Raw genomic sequence first — 21,197 nt, forward strand, 5'->3', positions numbered from 1 at the left:
GCGGTGAATTCCATGTGTTGATCACTCTTTGGGTGAAGAAGTACTTCCTTTTATCTGCTGTAACCCGACTGCTCAGCAATTTCATTGAGGATCCTGCCTAAGTGACCTTTAGCTAGTAATTCTCTTGCAGCCTAGTCTACCTCATAAGGTTGTTGTGAAGACAAAATGGAGGAGAGGAGGAAGATGCAAATTGATTTGGATCCCAATTGGGGAGAAAGGTGGCATATAAATGAAGTAAATAAATAATACAGCTAAGGACGGGGGGGGGGGAGAGAAAAGGTTGGTTAATAAAAGGAAGCAGGGGGGAAACAGTGAATATGAAGACTGCCAAGAGGAGAGAAAGAGAAAATAGCATGGGGAAGGGGAAAATGAAGTGATCCCTGCAAGTCCTTGCAGGTTCCCTATTTGTTTTACATATGTTTGAGGATGGCATCAGTGTTTTTGGTATTTTAAAAGCTGTTCTAGATACCGTAGGTACAAAATAAAGGACCTAAAATCAGACCTGTGGCCAGAAGTTATTTGCAAACCAACGCCTCTGTTTTAAGCAAAACAGATCACATCTGGCTGGTGCCATTTGTGCCCAATTCCCCAGTTGCCCTCACATGGGTACATATACTGTCTCTCACAAAGACAACCCACATGAAATCACGCACAGGATGCTTCCATCCAACAGTCTTCCCACCATACAAGTTATGTATTGGGGTTGAATCATCCCTAATTGAATCACCCCAGAGACTGGTAATTGCATGCTATTTAACAGAGCTGTGGCTCTGGAGTCTTGTCTTGCTCTTACTGGAATAACAAATAAAGTTGAGCTGATCACTAGACTCAAGCCTGCTCATCCATGTATTTAACAGTGGCGACGAAGGTGGGATCCTGTTGAGCCAGGCCAGATCCCATCTGCACCACACCGCGCATCAAGCTGCAGTGCCACGACCGAGACCATGGCTGCTGCTCCAGGACATATGCTGGATTTTGACCCCACTCAGCCAGAGATTTGGGAGACCTGGGCGAAGCGGCTCAAGTACTTCGTACTGTTCCAGGACATCAAGGGTGAAGAGAAGAACGAGGCTCTCCTGCTCAGTTCCTGTAGGATCGCAACCTTGAGGCTAGTCCAGGGCCTCATCGTGCCCACCATGCTCGAGGCGGCCACTAATGACGCACTCATCAAGGCACTCATCAACCATTTTGTACCTTAGCCAACCAAGATGGGGCACCGTGTGGACTTCTACATGCGCCAGCAAAAGTCTAACGAGACGGCTGCTGACTTGGTGGTGGACCTTCGTAGATTGGTCCTCACATGCAAGTTCCCGAGCCTTGATGACCCCCTCCTCAACTGGTTCATGATGGGCATCCGAGAGAGGAAACTCCACTGAAAGCTCATCAGCCATGAGGAACTCACCCTTGCAAAGCTGCTTTGCGAGGCCGCCGCTTTTGAGAAATCCCGGCGAGACCGCAAGACCTCCGCCGTGCACCAGGCCTCTGTTCTCCCGGCTTCTGAGGCATCAGACGAAGAAGAGACCCTTCAGGTTCACCACCCAGCTCGCTGCGACTCACGACCTTCTGCCGATGCCACTTGCCCAGTGGAGACCATCGCTCTGTCTGCGCTAGCTGCGGAGAAGCCCATGAACGTTGCTCCTGCCATTTTCGAGACGCAATATGCAGGACCTTCAGCAAGACAGGCCACCTCACTCGCGCCTGCTGCTCCAAGGGAGCCCAGAGATGCACAGCCGCCCACGCACCAGGAATCCGCAGATCTGCATACCACCGCTGTCCACCATCATCAGGTACTGAATTTGCCCATGGGGAGTCCCCACCTTAGACCTGCTGGGTTCAGCCTCTGGGACTGTCAAAAGAACGAGGTGGCCATTAAAGGGTGGGGCAAATTCCTTTTTTTAAGTTTTAGTTATGTTTTTATCATAATATAATACATTACTTATAAAAATCCATATATACATTTGAGTAATTTTCTCCTGTTTCCTTTATCCATTTATATACTCTAGCCCATCTACTGCTATGGATACAATCGTCTTTCCCTTGTAGTATCAAACTTAGTTTATCTATTTGTGTCAACTCTAAAAGCTTAACCCTTACCTCTTCACTTGACGGGGTCTTTTCTACTTTCCAGTATTTGGCTAAGACTATTCTCGCAGTAGTTAATACATATATCAATAAATACACATCTCTTTGTTCAAATCTATCAGGAATTATGTTTAGCAGAGCCATTTCAGGTGTTAAAGTTATATTTGTTTCCATCATCTCAGATAGCATTTTTTTGTATCTTGGACCAACATTTTTGAATAATACCACAATGCCACCACATGTGAAAGAAAGTTCCCACATTACCACTACATTTCCAGCAAATATTAGGAACATTTTGTGACATTTGGCTATTCTATCTGACGTCCAGTACCATCTGTGGAACATCTTAAGAATTATAATTTGTAGACCTCATATATCTAACAGTTTTCCACATTTTATGTCTATGTCAATAGAGGGACCTATATCTCTCATCCATGATATCATAGTAGTCTTAATCACTTCGTCTGCATATATTCTTCCAGTAAAAATTTGTATAATTTCTGAATAATTTTATCAGTTGTCAAAAGCCAAATCATGTCTAGCTGTGTTTTGGTTTCAGAAAAACCTATTTGGGCATCTTTATCAAATCTAGATTGTATCTGCAGTGTTTCCCACCAGGAAAATTTTATATTATACAAGTTGGCTAAAACCTCTTTCGGTTTCAACTTATTGTCTTCATCTAGTTTACAGGTCAGGGAAGTTTTAATAAAAGCTTCTAAGGGGGACACCCACCTGGGGGGCTTTATGTAATATCTATCTTTTATCTCATTCCATATTTTCAGTAGAGCGCCCCTAAACATGTTGTTTAAAATTTGAGTGTATTTTATCCTTCCCGTACCATATATATGCATGCCAGCCCATGTTTAAATCATGACCTTCTATATTCAAAATTCTTACATTTTCCAAAGTTAACCATTCTTTTATCCAGTCCAATGTGGCTGCTTGATAATAGAAAGACCAACTCAGTAGAGCAAATCCCAAAGGGTGGGACAAATTCCACGTGAAATACAGACAGTTTGAGGGAATGTTGAACTTGGTGGTGGAAGGACAGCTCACCAGCTTACTTGAACTGTCTTGGTTTACGCCCTTGGGGTTCAGAATAATGGGGGTGCACCAAGTGCGGCCCTCAGACATCAGTAATGTGTGTGACGAGTTCCTTGCTGTCTTCAATGGGACACTTGGCTGGTAAATAGGTCCCCCAGTATTGCTCCAACTCAACCCTGAGGTGTGGCCCATCCAACTCAAGGCCTGGAAGAGTTCTGTTCATGCCGAAGCCCAAAATTGAGGTGGAACTAGACCGCACTTTTCTGACATCTGATCGCTCCTGCAGTGTCGAGCCACTTCCGGTTTAAATCCCCTCCCTGCTTGAAAGCTGGCCGAGGTGTCCACTTTTAGCCCACCATTTTTTTAATGCATTGGCGGTGCGTGCATAGGCGGAGCTCCGCCCCCGCGTTTAGAAAACTGACATTTAAACGGTCACTTGTTTTAGCATTTAGATGAGTTCGGGATCTCACGGAGGCCATTTCCGGGTCAAACGTTTAAAGGGAAGTCTTTTGTTGGAGGGGTTGGATTGATTCACCCTGTTGGTTCTGTGCATGCGCCATGATAGTTCCCCCCCCTTCTACAGAGGGGTGCCTATGTGCATGCGCAAGCTCAGGGAAAATTTTTTAAAACCCTGCCGTCACACGCTCCCGCGCGTCAGTAATGTATATGCCAGGGAGCGACGTGATTGCGTGGTGAGGCGGGATAAGGGAGGTAAGTGTGATAGCGATTATCCAGATCAAATATAATCTGGTTAGAACTAGAGCAGTTTAACCTGCTCTCAGCATGCCATCTGACCGCACCCTTTGTCTGTTTTTCTGTTAGACTGCATGGCATGTGTGACTCTGGAGTGTTATTAAAGTAAGGGTGTTCGCATGCAAACTACCCCTCAACAAGAGGAGGGGTCTGCCCCCTAGCAGAGGGGGACAGCGATGTGTAGCACATCTCCTCCCACAATCACAGTCGAACACATCTGCCAATGATGCCATTAAGTCTGCCAGCAGCAGTGTAACATTCATTGGGGTTCCCCTGTAACTACAGGCCTGCCTACAATATCTGATTTTTTTTTTCATATCCAGCTTGAGATACAGGACTCCTTGATTAGGATTCAATGAGACAGGAGCAAGTGTTTGCCATGCGGTCCCGTGTATCAGACAAGAACTGAATTTTAAAATGCAAATAGGAAATTCAGCAACATGATTTATTCATATGTTCAGGGGGCATTCCAGACAGGTAAAAGTAGATTAGATGCTCAGAGATACTTGCAGTGGGAATGTCATGAAAGAACATGGTGCATTGGGAAGGATAGTTAGGAACCCTGGAGAACAGAGGTTCCAAGGATACAGGCTGTTTATTTTTAATAACAGGAGCAAGTGAAATGTGACACGAATAAGCCTTTGTAGCTCCTGCCAAAGAAGACTGGTATCCAGGCTCCCTTTGTTTAAGGGAACAGAGAATAGTTTTGTATAGCTGGATTATTATTTTGTTATTTATACAACACCATCAACATACAGGATGTTTTGTAGCCTTATGAACATGTGCAAGAGCTTTTGCAACTAGATAACAGGAGGAATGATTGCGTCGCTTAATTTCTGCTCCAGTTGTTTCAGAAACTGTCCCTCTGAAACTGGAAACGTGCTGGGTGACGTTTAGTCACACACTCTCAGCCTAACCTGCCTCACAGGGTTGCTGTAAGAATCAAATGGATAAGAGGAGTGTTGGAAATGTGTGAGAGGCAAGGTCTAGGTTCCAGTCATTATAGGGTTAATCTGCTTTACCTAGAGTACTATTGCTTAGAATGACCTGGAAGGGAAACTTGGCTCAGAGCCAATGGGAAGATAGCCCAGGAAAATCTAAGTCTGTTTACTAGCAATCATTGGTTACTGTGTTCAGATGACTTCCTTCTAGGGGTCAAGAAGAAGGAGAATCTCCATTGTGTGTGACCATGTGTTCTGTGCTGTAAGGATGTAAAGATGTAGGTCTAGATACCTCTTTTGTTTAGTAGCTTTCCATGTGAACCCTTCCCTTAGAAATAAAGCTTTTTACACAGAAAGAAATGTCTCCTCTCCAGTGAAGCAAAGATCCATCGCAAACTCTGAGTATTTAAGTATTTTTGCCTATTTTCCCAACAAGAACAATGTAAGCCACTTTGGGTCCCCATTGGGGAGAGAGGCAGGTGATAAATGAAGTAAATAAAATATATTTTTTTAAAAAACAGACCATTGATCAGTAGTGTCTAAGGCTTGCAGATGACATGGCAACCCCACAGGGTTTTCAAGGCAAACGACAAACAGAAGTGGTTTGCCTGCCTCTTCATAGCGACCCTTAACTTCCTTGGTGGTCTCCCATCCAAGTACGAATAAGAGTACTTCGCTTATCTGATGAGATCTGGCCAGCTGTGGCCATTCAGGTCAGGTTTATGGACATTTTACAATACCGTTATTCAGGTGTCATTTCCTGCAGGAGTGCACAGGAGCGGAGCTCCGGCAGTAAGGAGCCCAGGGGGTTGGCACATGCAACAAGCCCCGCCCCCTGCTCCCAGCAGCCCTCAGTCAGGCCACAAGAAGCAGCCAGGTAAGTTGCAGAGCCCTCCCCCGGCCCGCCTTCAGGTACAAGCTCTCCCTCCTCTGTGAAGGCAGATCTGTGCATTCCCTTCCCCATAGCTAGCAATCCAAAACTGTCCAGTGGCACCTTTAAGACCAAGTTTTATTCAGGTACAAGCTCTCCCTCCTCTGTGAGGGCAGATCTGCATGTCCCCCCCTCCCAATAGCTAGCAATCCAAAACAGTTCAGTGGAGCCTGAGTGGTGGGTGTTGCCTTCTGACACACTTCCGGTGATGTCAGGGTATGTGGCATATGCAAATAAGTTATGCTAATAAATTATGATAATGAGTTCTGTGGTAAGAATTTTCAGAAATATAGAAGGTTTGGGTTTAAAATGAACCAAATAGTTTATGGAATCCACATATATATATATCTGTCTTTGCCCTTGCTAGCTGACAGCCACAGCCTGTCTCACTATGATTCTTTGCAAGCCCTTTTGCTCTAAGCAGAGCAGGCCTCTCAGTGTACTCAACATTCCATTCCCAGGTGTGAGACTTACAATAAGCAGCTGGTCAGTGACAGACCCCAATTTCCTAGGCAATAAAATGTGTGGCCATTTGGGCAGCTACAAATTTCCTGCAAGACACTTTCAACTTCTAAATGTTAATTTACAACTGTAATCCAGTTATTGAGGGACCCCTTTGATCTTTGGTATAAATATTGGTCAGTTACAACAGACCCTTGCTGACTCCTGGTAGGAGTCAGTCCGAGAGGCCTCTCCTCCGTGCATGCATGGGGTGGGGGAAACTTTGCTGCATGTTTATTTTTCTGTGTATTCTAACAATGTTTAGGAAATAGGATTCTACTGTGTTGGCAGGCTGGCATTGCGTCTTGCGATCATCTGCCAGACAAATCTCTGAATGTTTTTCTATAATAAAGATAAGTTTTATTTTTAAGAAGAGACCTTTGCTTGGAGTGTCTCTAGCCAGCGCTCAGCGTTTCCAATTTTGCACCTTCCGCCTTTGGTAAGGAGGCAAACACATTTAGAGGAACACGAACCAGAGGGGGTGTGGGAACACATTTTCTTACAACAAATGGTGCTCTCGTGACTCGAATCCTCTACACCTCACAAGGAGACCAGCGCTGGACTGGTGAGTATTAAAACCTTTCTAACTATCCTATCTTTTCTGAAATTGATTCCTGAAGGGAGCCTTGAGTGAGAGGCCTTCAGAAGGGGTATATGGTGCCTGGTAAAGTGTTTAGCGCGCAGTAGACGCCCAATAGCTGGACTTGATAGCTAGCTGGAAGGGACCTCTGTAGTCAGAGGGCCATACTGTCTGTTATGTTGAAGGTATAAGGCATTTTGCCACTTTGGAAACAGATTGAGCCAAATATCTCACTACCCTGCTCTGTTTGTCCACTGGAGTCAGTCTCCCGTGGTCAAATGCAGGCTTGAGCACTTGAAGCTCGCTTTCTCTTCATTTTTCCTCTTTCCTTCACTAAATACACGGTGGGATAAGTTTTGCGTGTGCAAGGTGTTTTGTTGGTGTTATTGCTTGTGACTTGTGTGGTGATGATCATTATTATTTACTGTGACTTGTGTGAACCCCTTTGAAAATCCCTGGCCAAACCTTGGGGCAGCTGTCTGGGACTGTAAAGTGGAACAATCCCGGCCCCTCGCGACGGAGAGGTGGGCAATAACACTTTCTCCAGCGGGTGAAGACTCAGCTGACACAATCCATGTAAAAACAGTACATATTTTTTATTTTTCCACATCACTTATAAATCCCGTGTGTGTGTGCCTGAAAGTATAAGAGTGTGTGCAGCTTTGGGGGGAACTTGTGGAATTTTATTTGCCCAAACCATTTCGGGGTGCTCTCCCAAGAGACTGGAGACCTCTTGGCCCTTCCCGAAGGAGAGGTTCATAACTCTCTAGGGATTAAACGCCTGAGCCACACAATAGTCGTACAAAACCAGCACATTCTCGTTTTTCTCCATAACCCACCTTTCTCTATCTGAGTGCCCCTGTGTGGAATAGTGTGCCTGGTGTGTTAATATTTGGTTTTGAATTATACCATGGGTGGGACTTTTAGCTGAGTGTGTAGGCAGGGAGACCCAGCTGCCTGAGGGGTTTGCTCTCGGGAAAATATGATGCCTCCCTCCCTGGAGATCATGGTAGTCTACTGTGGTTCCAGGATGGGATGAGTAAGTGGATTACCTCCCCTTGGGGGGAAGGAGTTGCCTAAGTTGTTTTTCTGTAGAAGTTGGTCTTTTTTGTGTTATAAACCCTGGCCCCACCTTGTGCAGCCTGCACAAGGTGCAGCTAGTGTACAATCTGGCCAGAGAAGTTATTATGCAACCACAACACCTGCTGCAGCCGGCTTTACATGGTGGCCCTGGGAGGAGTGGCAGTGAAGGAGTGAGAGCCATCTTGGAATAATTAGGGAGCCGTTTTACCATCTAAATAGTGCTTGTGTTTCCATTAGTAATTTTAAATCTGATCTTGTTGGCAGCAGGGCCCTCTGAAAGACCTAGAAATCCGGGGGGCATTGCAGTCAGCCTTTAAACTTATTTTATAGTAGAAATACTTACCTAAATAGTTAAAGTGGAAACAGAAGCTTTAATAATTGCCTTGAAGTTATTTTTGTCATTCCGTCTTATTTATAGGAGATAAATTAGTTATGGCCTTGTTGTGGCAGTTAACTTAGTCCCAGTAACAAGCCTGCACCGAATTTGGGAGCTTTCTCCCACCCTTCCCAGGAGATTTCCTGGAGACTTCAGGAATTTCCAGGAACCACGCAATTGGTATTAGGCCTCCCAACTTCCAGTCTGCTTGCTTGATTTCCGCCGCAGGCCTGCTTCCTACAATAACATTCCTGGTTCCCTAGCAACCCCGTTCCCTAGCAACCCCGGCTGGCCCTCTCAGTGATTTTGGGAGGGGAACGATGCCTCTAGCTTTGAAATCTGGAAGGGAGGTGCAGGAATTTCAATTACAGCTTTTGCTCAGTGGATCCTGACTGAGATTGGTTTGTTAGTTTGTAACATAAGTAGATTTTGGCTTGCCTTAAAGCCGTGCACCAGTCTTGCAAGGGGGCCTTACTTGTCACGTGCCATTGCCTGCCTACTGGATGCCATGCTCCAGCCTGGAGGCTTGCATCCCTGACATGCATGCACATCAGAAGTGTTACAAATGGGGGGTGAAGGCGACCCCCTGTGGACTCCCTGACTTTTTCTTTCTGACATTTTCACAGTATTACAAACAACCCCTGGGAATGAATAAGTGTTTTTTGTTTGTTTGGGTTTTTTGTTCTTTTGTGACCCTCATGGGAATGGGGGTAGGGAAAAGAAAACCACTGTCCAGGGAATAACATCTCCTTTTGGTAATACCGTATCAAGGCAAAACCTGGGGATCTCCTGGAGTCCAAACTCTATAACTTTAATAGAAGTAAAGAACCTTAGCTGCAAAACTCCTGCCCCAGAACAGAACTTAAATTCAGTGGTTATAAAACATGCAGCTATGTCACCAAACTTCCCAAAACAAGCCTAAAGGCCAGAGAAATGAATGTAACCTCAGAAATAGTTTTTTGCTTGAAAGAAATTGGGAAAAATCTGTACATCTATTTTTTTTTCTTTTTAAAATACCAAACCCCACATCCCTTTCTCTTCCCAGCTGCCTTGAAGAAGGAATGGGGTCCCATTTGAGTCAGATTTAAAACAGCCAAAAGGGTGAAAAATTAAAAACTTGCCTAAGCAGGAAACTTTAGCAGCCCAAACAGAACATGTCGAAACTGAATTCAGTTTCCCCTGGTAGGAAAGGAGTGACTTTGCACAAGGGAACTCCATGACTTCACCCCCATAATGGGTTCCCTCCCAGGATCCTGTCTTTTCTAGAACCCATACCCAAAGCTCCAGGTGAAAATCTGGCAACCTACTTGCCCTGTATGCCCCCAGTGGCCACCGGAGGCATAGCAAGAGCCAGCCTATAAGGGAAGAAGTGTGGCTTACAGTTAAAATCTCAGTCTTCAGATGCAGTCTCTGAGAGACATCTTCATTTAGGGAAGAATACTGAAAGACTGAAATGCAGTCACTATTGCGGCACTGCCAATCTCTAGGTGGGCCCTGGAGATCCCTAAAATTACAGCCTTTCTCCAGAATACTGGAGTCAGTATCACTGAAGAAATGATGCATGCCTTACAGGTTTGATTTTAAACCATGCTCTCCCTGAGTTCCATCTCCAAATCTACAGTGTTTTGATGAATGGATTTCTCTGTCTCTTTCTTCCGTCCCCAGAATCATAGATCTTGCATCTGCAGGTAGTTTCTCCTTTGGAGAACCCCTATTTTAAAGTCTCTTTAAGGACCAGCCATAGTTTGTTGTGATCCACACAGTCAAAGGCTTTAGCATAGTCAATGAAGCAGAAGTAGATACTTTTCTGGTACTCTCTTGCTTTCTCCATAATCCAGCAAATGTTGGCAATTTGATCTCTAGTTCCTGTACCTCTTCGAAACCCAGCTTGTACTTCTGGCAGTTCTCTATCCACGTACTATTGAAGCCTAGCTTGTAGGATCTTGAGCATGACCTTGCTAGCGTGTGATATGAGTGCAATTGTGCGATAGTTTGAACATTCCTTGGCATTGCCCTTCTTTGGGATTGGAATGTATACTGACCTTTTCCAATCCTGTGGCCACTGTTGCGTTTTCCAAATTTGCTGGCAAATGGAGTGCAGCACTTTAACAGCATCATCTTCTAAGACTTTGAATAGCTCAGCTGGGATACCATCACCTCCACTAGCTTTGTTGTTACTAATGCTTTCTAAGGCCCATTTAACTTCACATTCCAGGATGTCTGGCTCGAGGTCAGTGATTATACCGTCGTGGTTGTCAAGGACATCGAGGTCTTTCTTGTATAGTTCTTCTGTGTATTCTTGCCATCTTTTCCTAATCTCTTCTGCTTCTGTTAGGTCCCTACTGTTTTTGTCCTTTATCATGGCCAGCTTTGCATGGAACGCTCCCTTGATTTCTCCAATTTTCTTGAAGAGATCTCTAGTCCTTCCCATTCTATTGTTTTCCTCTATTACTTTGCATTGTTCATTCAGGAAGTCCTTATCTCTCCTTTCTGTTTTCTGTACGGTGATGTTCTGTTCATTGTTCAAGTGAACCATACGTCATGTATGGGATACGCCAAGGCTGTCCTTTGTCACCTCTTTTTTTCGCCTTGGCGGTTGAGTCACTTGCGGAAGCAATACAAAGAACAACCTCCATCACAGGCTTGGCAATTGACAGCAGAGTGCATAAAGTTTCCATGTATGCAGATGATATTAATTTATTTCTAACTAATCCTCTGACTTCTCTACCTTCTTTAGGTATGACTTTAGTTATATTTTTGGACTTACAATTATCTCCTCAAAAACATTATTATACCCTATTTTTTTACATCAGATCTGGAACAAAAGATTGAGGTCCATTACTCTTACAAATGGGTTGAAGATTATTTTAAATATCTAGGGGTGTATATTCGACTAAACCTGAAAGATATTAATACATTTAACTTCAGGAAATCCTTCTCAGAAATTTGGTCACAATTACACTCATGGCATATCCTTTTCATGGCCAGATCGAATTCACATAATAAAGAACTTTATAATGCCTAAATTTTTATTTTTTTCCCGATCTATTCCTATATATATATACCTCAAATTGATCTTCAGAAATGGCAGAAAAAACTAAACAATTTCACTTGGAATTATAAATGACCAAGGTTCAGGAGCTGTATTTTATACGGACCGATTGCTTTAGGTGGTCTTAATCTCCCTAATCTATCAAATTATTATAAAGCAGCAAATCTAGAACAGGCAATTAAAATAATTCTCTGGTAATACGAAAATATTCATTAAATAAAAAAGGAACCTTATCAAATATTTACAATATGTTAGTACAAACTTCTACAGTAGATAATATCCTACATTATCAAAATACATGGAATAAAATGATACAATTACCTACTGACATAAAAGTTTGGCAAGAAATCTGGGCCTCGCCCAATAATAGATCACCGATTTTTAATGTACACTTTCAGTTTGTCAAATTGATGACCTGCTGGTACTTGACACCTCAGAGGTTACACCATATAAATAAAAACTACCCAGAACTGTGTTAGAAGGGGTGTACAGAACCTGGGACATATTTCCATTGTCAGGACTTGTCAGGTTATTCATCATTCTGGGATAAAGTTCACCAACATATAAAACACATAACTACTATTGATTTACCAATTACTCCTGAAATATTTTACAATATTGGCTGGACAGAGAATGCTCAGACTCCACTTGGAAGCTAATTTGTTTATTATTGGCTTCTGCTCAGCCAGCTATAACTTCAGAATGGAGATTGCTTAGAACCCCCACGATGTCAGAGTGGTACAAGAAAATTTGGGATCAGTTTATAACGGGGAAAATAACTCACAACTTAAAAATGAAATCTCAAATGTCACATTATTCCTTATTTACAGAGATGTGGCTCCCTGAATTAAGGTTTTTTACTGAACGTGACATCTTACCTAGCAACTCAGTGTATCAGGATATGGTTTTTCTATGATAGTTCATATTTGAATTTGAAACATGGCTTGACTGTTTACCTTGTGTATTGTATGTGTTACTTGATTATTTATTATACTTCACTAATTGTAGATTCTTGGATTGATAAGCCTATAAGATTTCATACAGAAGGTTGTTATTTTTTTGTGTTTGATTATTTTGTATTTTGATTGTTACTTAATATGTGTATACAAAAATTTAAAAAAATATAAATTTAAAAAATGCAAGCACAGTCCCAAATATGGCACCAACAGGCCCTTCCATTTTTGTGCCAATACCATTGCCACTGCAACAACCACCTGAGATAATAAACAATCCTGAGCCCAATTCATACTTGTGGGGCAATCATTAGTACACCTTTGGTGGACAATTAAATGTATGTTGCAAAATAACTTCAATTTCATTACCCACACTGCTCCAGATTTCTTTTTTAAACAACTGGGCAGGTCCACTATAGGTAAATAAAGGATCCCTTTGTCTTCTCGCACTTTCAACAAATGTCAGAACCTCCTGAAACTTCAACCAGTGTTGTGGGGGTCAAATACCAACAACAAAGCATTTTAAAACAAGTTTTAATCCAGTCCACAATCCAGACCAGGCCCGCCACTTGGTAGTATAATTGTATGTTTGGAGCTGCTAATACTCCTCTTTTTTCCTTCGCGTGTGGTGTTTTGAAGCTTATTCTTGGTTCTTTTTGCCATTCCATATAAATTGGTTTCTCTGTCTCTTCCACTCGTTCAATATTCTTTCTTCTCTGTATATAGGTAACATTTGGAACAGAAAGTTTAACCTTGGCAGCACATTCATTTTGGTTGCAAACATTCTTCCCAGATATTTAATTTTCTCCATCTAGATATATCTATTCGTATCAATTTCCAAGTTTTCTGTTAGTTATTTTTGAAAAGGTGATAGTTTTGCCCAGTCACATTTATTCTCAAATATGTAATGGGATCAGTAGTTGCTGAGCACTCTGTTCTCTCTATAATCTCTTGTTGTTGTTGTGTTATAAATGTAATTATCATTTTGTCTTCTTTCTTTCTGTAAATTTTACAGCCTGAAAAGGATCTAAATTCTTCAGTACGTTCCATTACATGTTGTAACGATTCTTGGGCAACCAGGACTGTTAAGACCACGTTGTCTTTTCATTTCGAATTCTACATAATCCGCTTTTATTCCCTTATTTCAATCATCTTGTCTAATCTTTATAGCTAAAATCTTTATTGGTAATATAAATAATAATAGGTGACATCCCTGATGTGTACCTTTTTCGATTGAAATTGCTTCTGTTAATTTCCCGTTAATTAAAATCTTTGCTTGTTGATTCGACTATATACCATGCATCCAGTTCCAGAATTTAGGAACACAAGCCATGTTTTGTAATACATTCAATATAAAAGGCTATATTAAATTGTTGAACATTTTCTCTGTATCCAGAACTACAAACATTGCTTTCTTTCTCTTCTTATTCGCAAGTTCAATATAGCATTAAGATTTCTATCAACACATGCAAGTGTTGGTAGAAGACTTGAAGCTATATAAGGTTTTTAGATAGATTTTCTTACTTATAAATTGTAGCTTTTGGGAGCAATCCAAAGCCTAGGTCTTGGGCGATTAATGGCAATCGGATTGAGCAAGTCAATAGTTGTAAACATCTTGGTGTAGATTTACAGGCTTTGGGCTCTAGGGCTAATCATAGCAAGTATGCCACTGATCAGTGAGAAAGACAGGCAAATGCCACAGTGAAATTTCTTTTACTTCATGGGCGGCATTCTGTTCCTGCAGCCCTTAAATTATATAAGGCCAAAACTTTGGCACAACTGCTATATGGAACATTCTCAGGACCGCCTATCTCATGTTTCGATCTGCAAGAAAGAGTACAATCAAAGTTTTTAAGAGCCATTCTACAAGTCCCTAGATGTGTATCCAATGCTTGGATAAGACTCGAGACAGATATTATAAGGAAGGACTGAAGCCAGGGTGCATATCCTATCCTTCTATATGTGGTTAAAAGGTCATCTTAACCCTCAAGGCCTGTTCCCTTTGATACTTCAAGACAATTATTAATCTAATTGGCTCAAGGCTGCTCAAAGATATATCAACAGAATTGGATTCTCTCCCCTGGTACTCTTATCTTGTGGAATTGAAGAAGCAAAATGGCTAATTAAACAGAGAATTGAAGATACAGAATGCCAACCTAACATTGCCAGTGTACCAAACCTTATTGCACTGTCAAATGTCAAATATACTGTTGTGCCAGCAGGATGATGAGGATGATGCCAGCAGCTTATCTGTCTTCTTTGGAAGTAAACAGTTTTAGAAGGGCGTTCACTGCAGCAAGGAGTTCTGCACTCCCCTGTACAAGGCATGAGAACATTGAGAGTTTGCCGGGCATTGTATTTGAAATGAGCATGATTGACCACTGTTTTGATTAGGGAGAGGCACAAACCACAAAAATGCAACTGAGTCCATGGTTTGTGGGCAAACCATGAACCAAATCACGGACCCCATGTTCTGAGTCAGCTCGCCTACGAACTGAATTGGGTTTGTGAAATTTGTTTCAAAAAAAGCTGAACCACAGGGGCAGTGCTCCTGTGGCTCAGTTGTTTCGTGCTCCAAACAGCTGAGTCATGGGGGTAGGCTGCCCCAAGAGTTCAGGTGTTTCCAATCTAAACAACTGAGCAGTCTTCTCCTGCAGCTCAGCTGTTTAAAGGGGCTATACCAGTTTGGTGTAGTGGTTAAGTGCACAGACTGTAATCTGGAAGAACTGGGTTTGATTCCCCACTCGCACCTGCTGGATGACCTCGGGCAAGCTATAGTTCTGGCACAGCTGTTCTTGAAAAGGAACAGCTTCTGTCAGAGCTCTCTCAACTCCACCTACCTCACCGGGTGTCTGTTGTGGGGAAGGGAAGGGAAGGAGTTTGTAAGCTGCCCTGAGACTCCTTTGGATAGTGAAGAGCGGGGTATAAATCCAATCTCTTCTCTTCTTCCTCTTCTTGGGCAGCCAGCACTGCCCAAGAAAGCCCCCTTAAGAACCTGAGCCACAGGAGCAGGTTCAGCTCTTTTGAGCCTGAAGCAGCTGAGCCACATGAGCGGGTAGCCCCCATCGCTCAACTGTTCCTGATCTTTTAGTGGTGCTCATGGGGATGTTTTGGTAATTTTCATGGGCAGGTTAAAACCCCTGTTTTTTGCTGCGCACAAATGTCCATGAACTGCCTTAAAAGTTCATGAAGGTTCATGGCTGGGCTGCAGTTTGCAAACTTCAGTGGCCATTTGAGTTTCTGAACCATGAACGGAACAAAATTCATCACCAACAATGGTTTGTTAGTGGGTTCACCAAGCCATATTTTTTTTCAAGAAAAGTTTGAAAGTCTGTGTAAGAAGATGTATCTCATGGACTTTGTACAGTAGACCTTGAGAAGGGGTGTTGGAAAAGACAAGGTCTGATGTACAGATGAGAGGACCCTGAAGGGAGCAGCAAGAAGACAATTATATAGGATAGTGAGCACAGCACCTTCTCTCTCCTGTTGAAGGCGATTCTTTGTCTGTTGCCAGATTGCTACTCTAAGGGCAATTTCACCCTTCTTCTCGGAAATGCCACATTTAGTTTTACTCTCTCCTCTCAGCTAGAGATTTATAGTTAGGAACCTATCTCTGTCTCTCCTCTTTCCTATCAAGTATCTTAGTTCCCAAATTAACCTGTATCTACTTTTTAGTCAGGTTGTGCACTGTAGATGTGTTAATTACTCTGCCAACAATATGTAGGATAAAAGCCCAGCCTCACAACCAGTGGGAGACAAGAGGGATGGGAATGTGGGAGAGGAAGAGACAGTGTGACGTCACTTCCAGGAAACCCCCTAGAATTAATGTCAGTCCTCTCTAGTAATCACTGGAAATGTTATGGTAAAACCATAGAGTCTCTGACAATTCCTAGAGAAGAAAGACATCACTTCCAGATGACCCCTGCAAGTGATGTCATGCCATGAGCCTGACAGCATTTTTTATTTCATTTTTCTCTTGCTGCAACTCTGAGTTCTAGCTGAAAACTCCCACACGCCCACTGGGGAACTTGCAACTCTAGTTTCAGACTCAACCATCAAATTGGTATCCAACAAAGTGACCTTTGACTCTTGAAAGCTTATACCCTGAAGAACTCATTGGTCTTTAAGTACCAGGCTCTAATCTAGCCATCCAATTGGGATAAACCACCTTGGACCACCCCCCAGATGCCATTTTGGTTTTAGCTGGTCAGCTTCATCCAGGCCCAAGTTCAGAATCTGGCAGCCTACGTCCACCCCCTTGAGTCTGTCTGCCCCATGGAGAAGCACACAGTTACACAAACACATCTGTTTCTGATTGAGGTGCAAATACAGTCCTATTCTACTAAGATATGATTATCTCTCTCCTCTGAAATTAGCAAAATCACAGTAATTCTCACAGAGCCCCTGATGTTTTCTATCTACCAAGCTCAAAATAATCAATACCCAGATCAGAACAAAACATGTTTGTGTTAAGAATGTCATATAAACTGGAAGATTCCAAAAGGTTTGGGGTGGGCAAGAAGCACATTGACATCATATGCTCCCTCCCTACCATCTGAAAGTCCACACAGTTGACTGCGATCCAGGTGAAAATGGTACTCATGTGGGTGCTGTTCTCCTCTTGCCTCTTGCCTTGGGCTGTGCACAGGACACTGGGGACCAAGTGCCTCTTGACCAGGCCCTTTGAGCTCCAAGAAGCATATTACAGGCCAGGAGACCTCCTTGTTGGTGGCATTTTGCCCTACCTCAAGACCACAATTACGCCTGCATCCTTTGAAAAACCTCCCAGGAACATCCACCTTGAACGGTAAGTTTTGCCAGGAGGGCAAAAGGAAATACTTCTTTACACAGAGAGTGATTAAAATCTGTAATTTACTGCCAGGGGATGCAGTGATGGCCACAGGCATAGACAGCTTTAAAAAGGGATTAGATAGATTCACAGAAGATATATTTATCAGTGCCCACTAGCCATGGTGACTGAGGGGGACCTCCACATTCAGAGGCAGTCAACCTCTGAATCCCTCTATGCCCTGTTGTTGGTCCTCCAGAGGACCTGGTTGGCCACTCTGTGAGACAGGATGCTGGACTAGATGGACCACTGGTCTGATCCAGCAGGGCTCTTCTTATGTCCTGTAGTGAATCTAGTGTTAGACACTGTCAGGTTGTGTGTCGTCAGACCTGAGCAGTAGTTTGGGTTCTATGTTGAGAATCTGGAAAGGAATGAGACACTGTGAATGAGATAAACATGACGATATTGACCACATATTGAATTATTATCTAATTCATGTGTAGTGATTCTGGATAAAACACCGAAAGAACAGCAAAGCCTGTTAAATACTTTTATCTAGACACCCAGAGTGGAATTGTATAATATGTACAGATAAGCGGAGTCGTACAAGGATGAAAAACCTGAAACATTAAAGTATTATTTGTTTATTTATTGTTTATTTATTAAATTTCTACCCCGCTCTCCCGCCGAAGTGGCTCTGGGTGGCTTACAAGCAATTTAAAACCAACATTCAGTTAAAACCAACAATTACAAAATATAAAATACAGTAATGAATCAGCTAAATTGACCTGGATTGGCAGTCTCCCCCTGAATGACAGGTGCTGGGGAGGGCGATGGCAGGAAAGGGGTATTGTCTTTCCACGGGGATATCCTGAAGGCTCTCGGAGAAACAAGATGCTGTTGTTGACAGACTCTTGGTCTGAGCCAGTTAGAATTTTACAAATGTTGCTTTGTTCTGTGAGAAGGGGCAAGGCATTTAAATGCAAATATCTGATGAATGGACCTAAAGCTAGTCTTTAGGTCTGCAGGGGTTTCTTTCTAAGCAATTGTTGTTGCAACCAGAAGCTCTTTCATTATATTCCTTGTGTTGCCACTGGCCCATATCATGTATCTCTTATTGCAGCCCGGTGCCCAAAAACTACCAGCACATCCTGGCCCTCGTGTTTGCCATCAGTGAGATCAACAAGGATCCGACACTCCTCCCCAACATCACACTGGGCTTCCGCATCTTTGAGGACACTTACTTTGCAAGAATGACCTACCAGGCAGGCCTGTCGTTTCTGTCCACGGGGGATCAAGTGGTCCCCAACTACAGATGCAGCAGACAGGAAAAGGTGTTCTCGGTCATTGGAAGTCTCTACTCCAGAATCTCAATGCAGATGGCCTCCCTACTGGGCCTCTTCAAGATCCCGGAGGTAAGAGGGCCTTTTTATGGGGATAAAAAGGTGTGTTTCAGGAGTGGCGTGAACGCATAGGGGAGGCAATGGGGCTGGCCGAAGGGCACGTGAGAGTGGAGAAGCAGGACCTTCAGTAATATATTTGCTTTGATTAAATTTAGAATCAGCAGTGGAAAGAATGTCAGACGAAGATCTGAGTGACATGGGTTCAAATCCCCTCACTGCCATGATGCACGCTGGTTGATTTTTGAGCGTGGTGGTTGGGGAACCAGAAGAGTGGGGGGCCATGATTGAAGTATGTTATTGCCTGGACGGTTTCCAGTTGAACCTAACCAAATCACCAAAGTTCCTTCAAACCACTGACATTGTTTTCTGAGCAGTGAGAACTCTCTGTGGAAACATTTGCCTGAGTGAGTTCCCTTGGAAGAGTCCTCCAGGAGGTCTTCAGGGCTACAAAACACTCATCAAGTTTGAGAAGCTCCAACACTTCTACCACCACCACTCCCCCAAGTCAGCCACACAGTGATTTCTGACTGGAAAGAAGGCAAATGCACTGTTTTGGTGCTGGTGAGCTAAATACAAAGGAGAGGAACTGACAGGTCCAGAGTCATATTTGGGAAGTGGCAGAAATGCGCTCATAAGAACATAAGAGAATCCATGTTGGATCAGGCCAATGGCCCATCCAGTCATACACACTTTGTCACACAGTGGCCAAATCCCATCAGGAGGTCCACCTACGGGGCCAGAACTCCAGAAGCCCTCCCACTGTTGCCCCCCAAGGACCAAGAATACAGAGCATCACTGCCCCAGACAGAGTGTTTCCTCTGTACCTTGTAGCTAATAGCCACTGAGGAACCTCTGCTCCATATGTTTCTCCAATCCCCTCTTCCAACTATCTATGTATGTAGCTGCCACCACTTCCTGCAGCGGTGAATTCCACATGTTAATTACTCGCATACGCATACGTACATGCACATTTACACACAGATACTGTGTGTCCTAGAGTGGTTTCTTCATTTCTCTTTCTCAGAAGCACTTCATGACCCAGTTGACTGCATTGCTAAACTCAGTGCCTTCTTTTCCTCAACCATTTCATCCCTGTCAGACCAATAGATCAGACTCTGAGACAGCAAGAAATTATTTCTTGGGAAAGAAGAGGAAAATCCAGTCAACGACATGGCATTACCTCCACAGCCCTGATTTTTGTGGAGCCGTGAAGAAATCTGCTTGTTTTTTGTTTGTTTTACATAAATGAAATGAAAATCTATTTTGGGGGGGGGGGAAGAAATCTGTTTTTCAGCTGAAAGTCTTCCTTCCTTCCACCAGCTCGGTTATGGCTCCTTCAGTCCTGTTCTGAAAGAGAGGAGCATATTTCCTTCCTTCTACCTCATTGACCCCAGTGAAGTCCCACAGTATTTGGGGATAATCCACTTACTTCTTCATTTCCACTGGAACTGGATTGGGATTGTTGCTCCAGATGATGACAGCGGAGAAAACTTCATCCAAGCCCTAACACCAATGCTTGACCAGAACAACATCTGTGTCGAGTTCACTAAACGGACCTTGTCTGAAATCTCAGTGTACTATACAAGACCAGTTAATGATGTGAATCTAGCTATAGCTCTCTCGGATGCTAAGGCCAAAGTTGTGGTTGTCTCCGGCAACTCAAATGTCATACGGAATTTAATCCTACACCTTTTAGGACACAAACGAAAGACTAAGACATCTCTTGAGAAGATCTGGATTGTGATGAGCCAGTGGGAATTTGCTTCCATGGGCTCCTTCAATCATTGGAGGATGGCAGAAATCTTCCATGGTGCCCTCTTCTTCAGAGGCCACACAAGTGATGTGCCAGGGTTCCACAGTTTTCTCCGGACTTTAGATCCACGCCATCCCCAGGGAGACGTCTTCCTTAAAGAGTGGTGGAAACTTGTGTTCCTATGTTTATTTAAAAAGCCAAATGATTTCCCTGGAGGCTTTAAGAACTGTACAGGGAAGGAGGACCTCGAGAACCTCCCACCCTCTGTATTCGAAATGAGCATGACTGGAAACAGCTATAATGTTTACAATGCTGTTTATTCTGTGGCACATGCGCTACATGCCATGTACACATTTGGACCAAGACGTGCAATGATGGGGAATGGCGAGAGGCTTCAGGGTGTCCAGCCATGGCAGGTAACATCCTCCCTCTGCTACGTGGCTCTTGCGTCAAGGAATGGACAGCCCAGAACATGTCAGCCCAGCACTGACCCATCCCGAATAAACTAAGCAATCTGATGTGGTGCCCTTCATGGCTGGCAATTTCTTTGGCCATAGAGATTGTGAGGAAGAAGTAGCATAAGTTCCTGCTATAATTATTTGTTATGCAATTCCAGAGACAACCCAGGGTCTTCATTCTCCTAAGCCAGGCAATCTCCCCCATCTCTTTAACTGCTTTTTCTGGACTTTGTGGAGTTCCCAGGTCCCTCCTGGCAACTGGTGAGGGATGGTGAGACATACCAGGAGAAAAAGGAAAGCCCAGGCCATGTTTCTGCTGTTGTATAGGAAGTGATGTTGTCGAGCTGTGATGTCGCTGCAATGCTTTGTTACTTGAGCAAAAACTCTATGGTAAAAACAGCTTCTAGCATAGAGTTTTTGCCCAAATACCAGAGCATTCTCCAGACATCAGTGGCATGATGATATCACTTCCTGTGTGATGCTGGTAAGGTGGCCTGG

At 43.4% G+C, this 21,197-nt stretch overlaps 1 protein-coding gene across 1 annotated transcript in view; it reads left to right on the forward strand.

The window, feature by feature from the left end:
• The first annotated feature begins 1,659 nt into the window (after positions 1–1,659).
• LOC107125698 (vomeronasal type-2 receptor 26-like) overlaps positions 1,660–21,197 on the forward strand; it is a 24,744-nt gene continuing 5,206 nt past the window's right edge. Inside the window, exons 1-4 of the mRNA XM_015429149.1 lie at positions 1,660–1,787; positions 16,945–17,103; positions 18,209–18,500; positions 19,809–20,062. Of these exons, the coding sequence (XP_015284635.1) occupies positions 1,660–1,787; positions 16,945–17,103; positions 18,209–18,500; positions 19,809–20,062 (833 nt within the window). The remainder of the gene's footprint in view (positions 1,788–16,944; positions 17,104–18,208; positions 18,501–19,808; positions 20,063–21,197) is intronic.

The sequence above is a fragment of the Gekko japonicus genome, unplaced genomic scaffold (assembly GCF_001447785.1).
Source record: "Gekko japonicus isolate JY-2015 unplaced genomic scaffold, Gekko_japonicus_V1.1 scaffold2450, whole genome shotgun sequence".
NCBI classification, from domain to species: Eukaryota; Metazoa; Chordata; class Lepidosauria; order Squamata; family Gekkonidae; genus Gekko; species Gekko japonicus.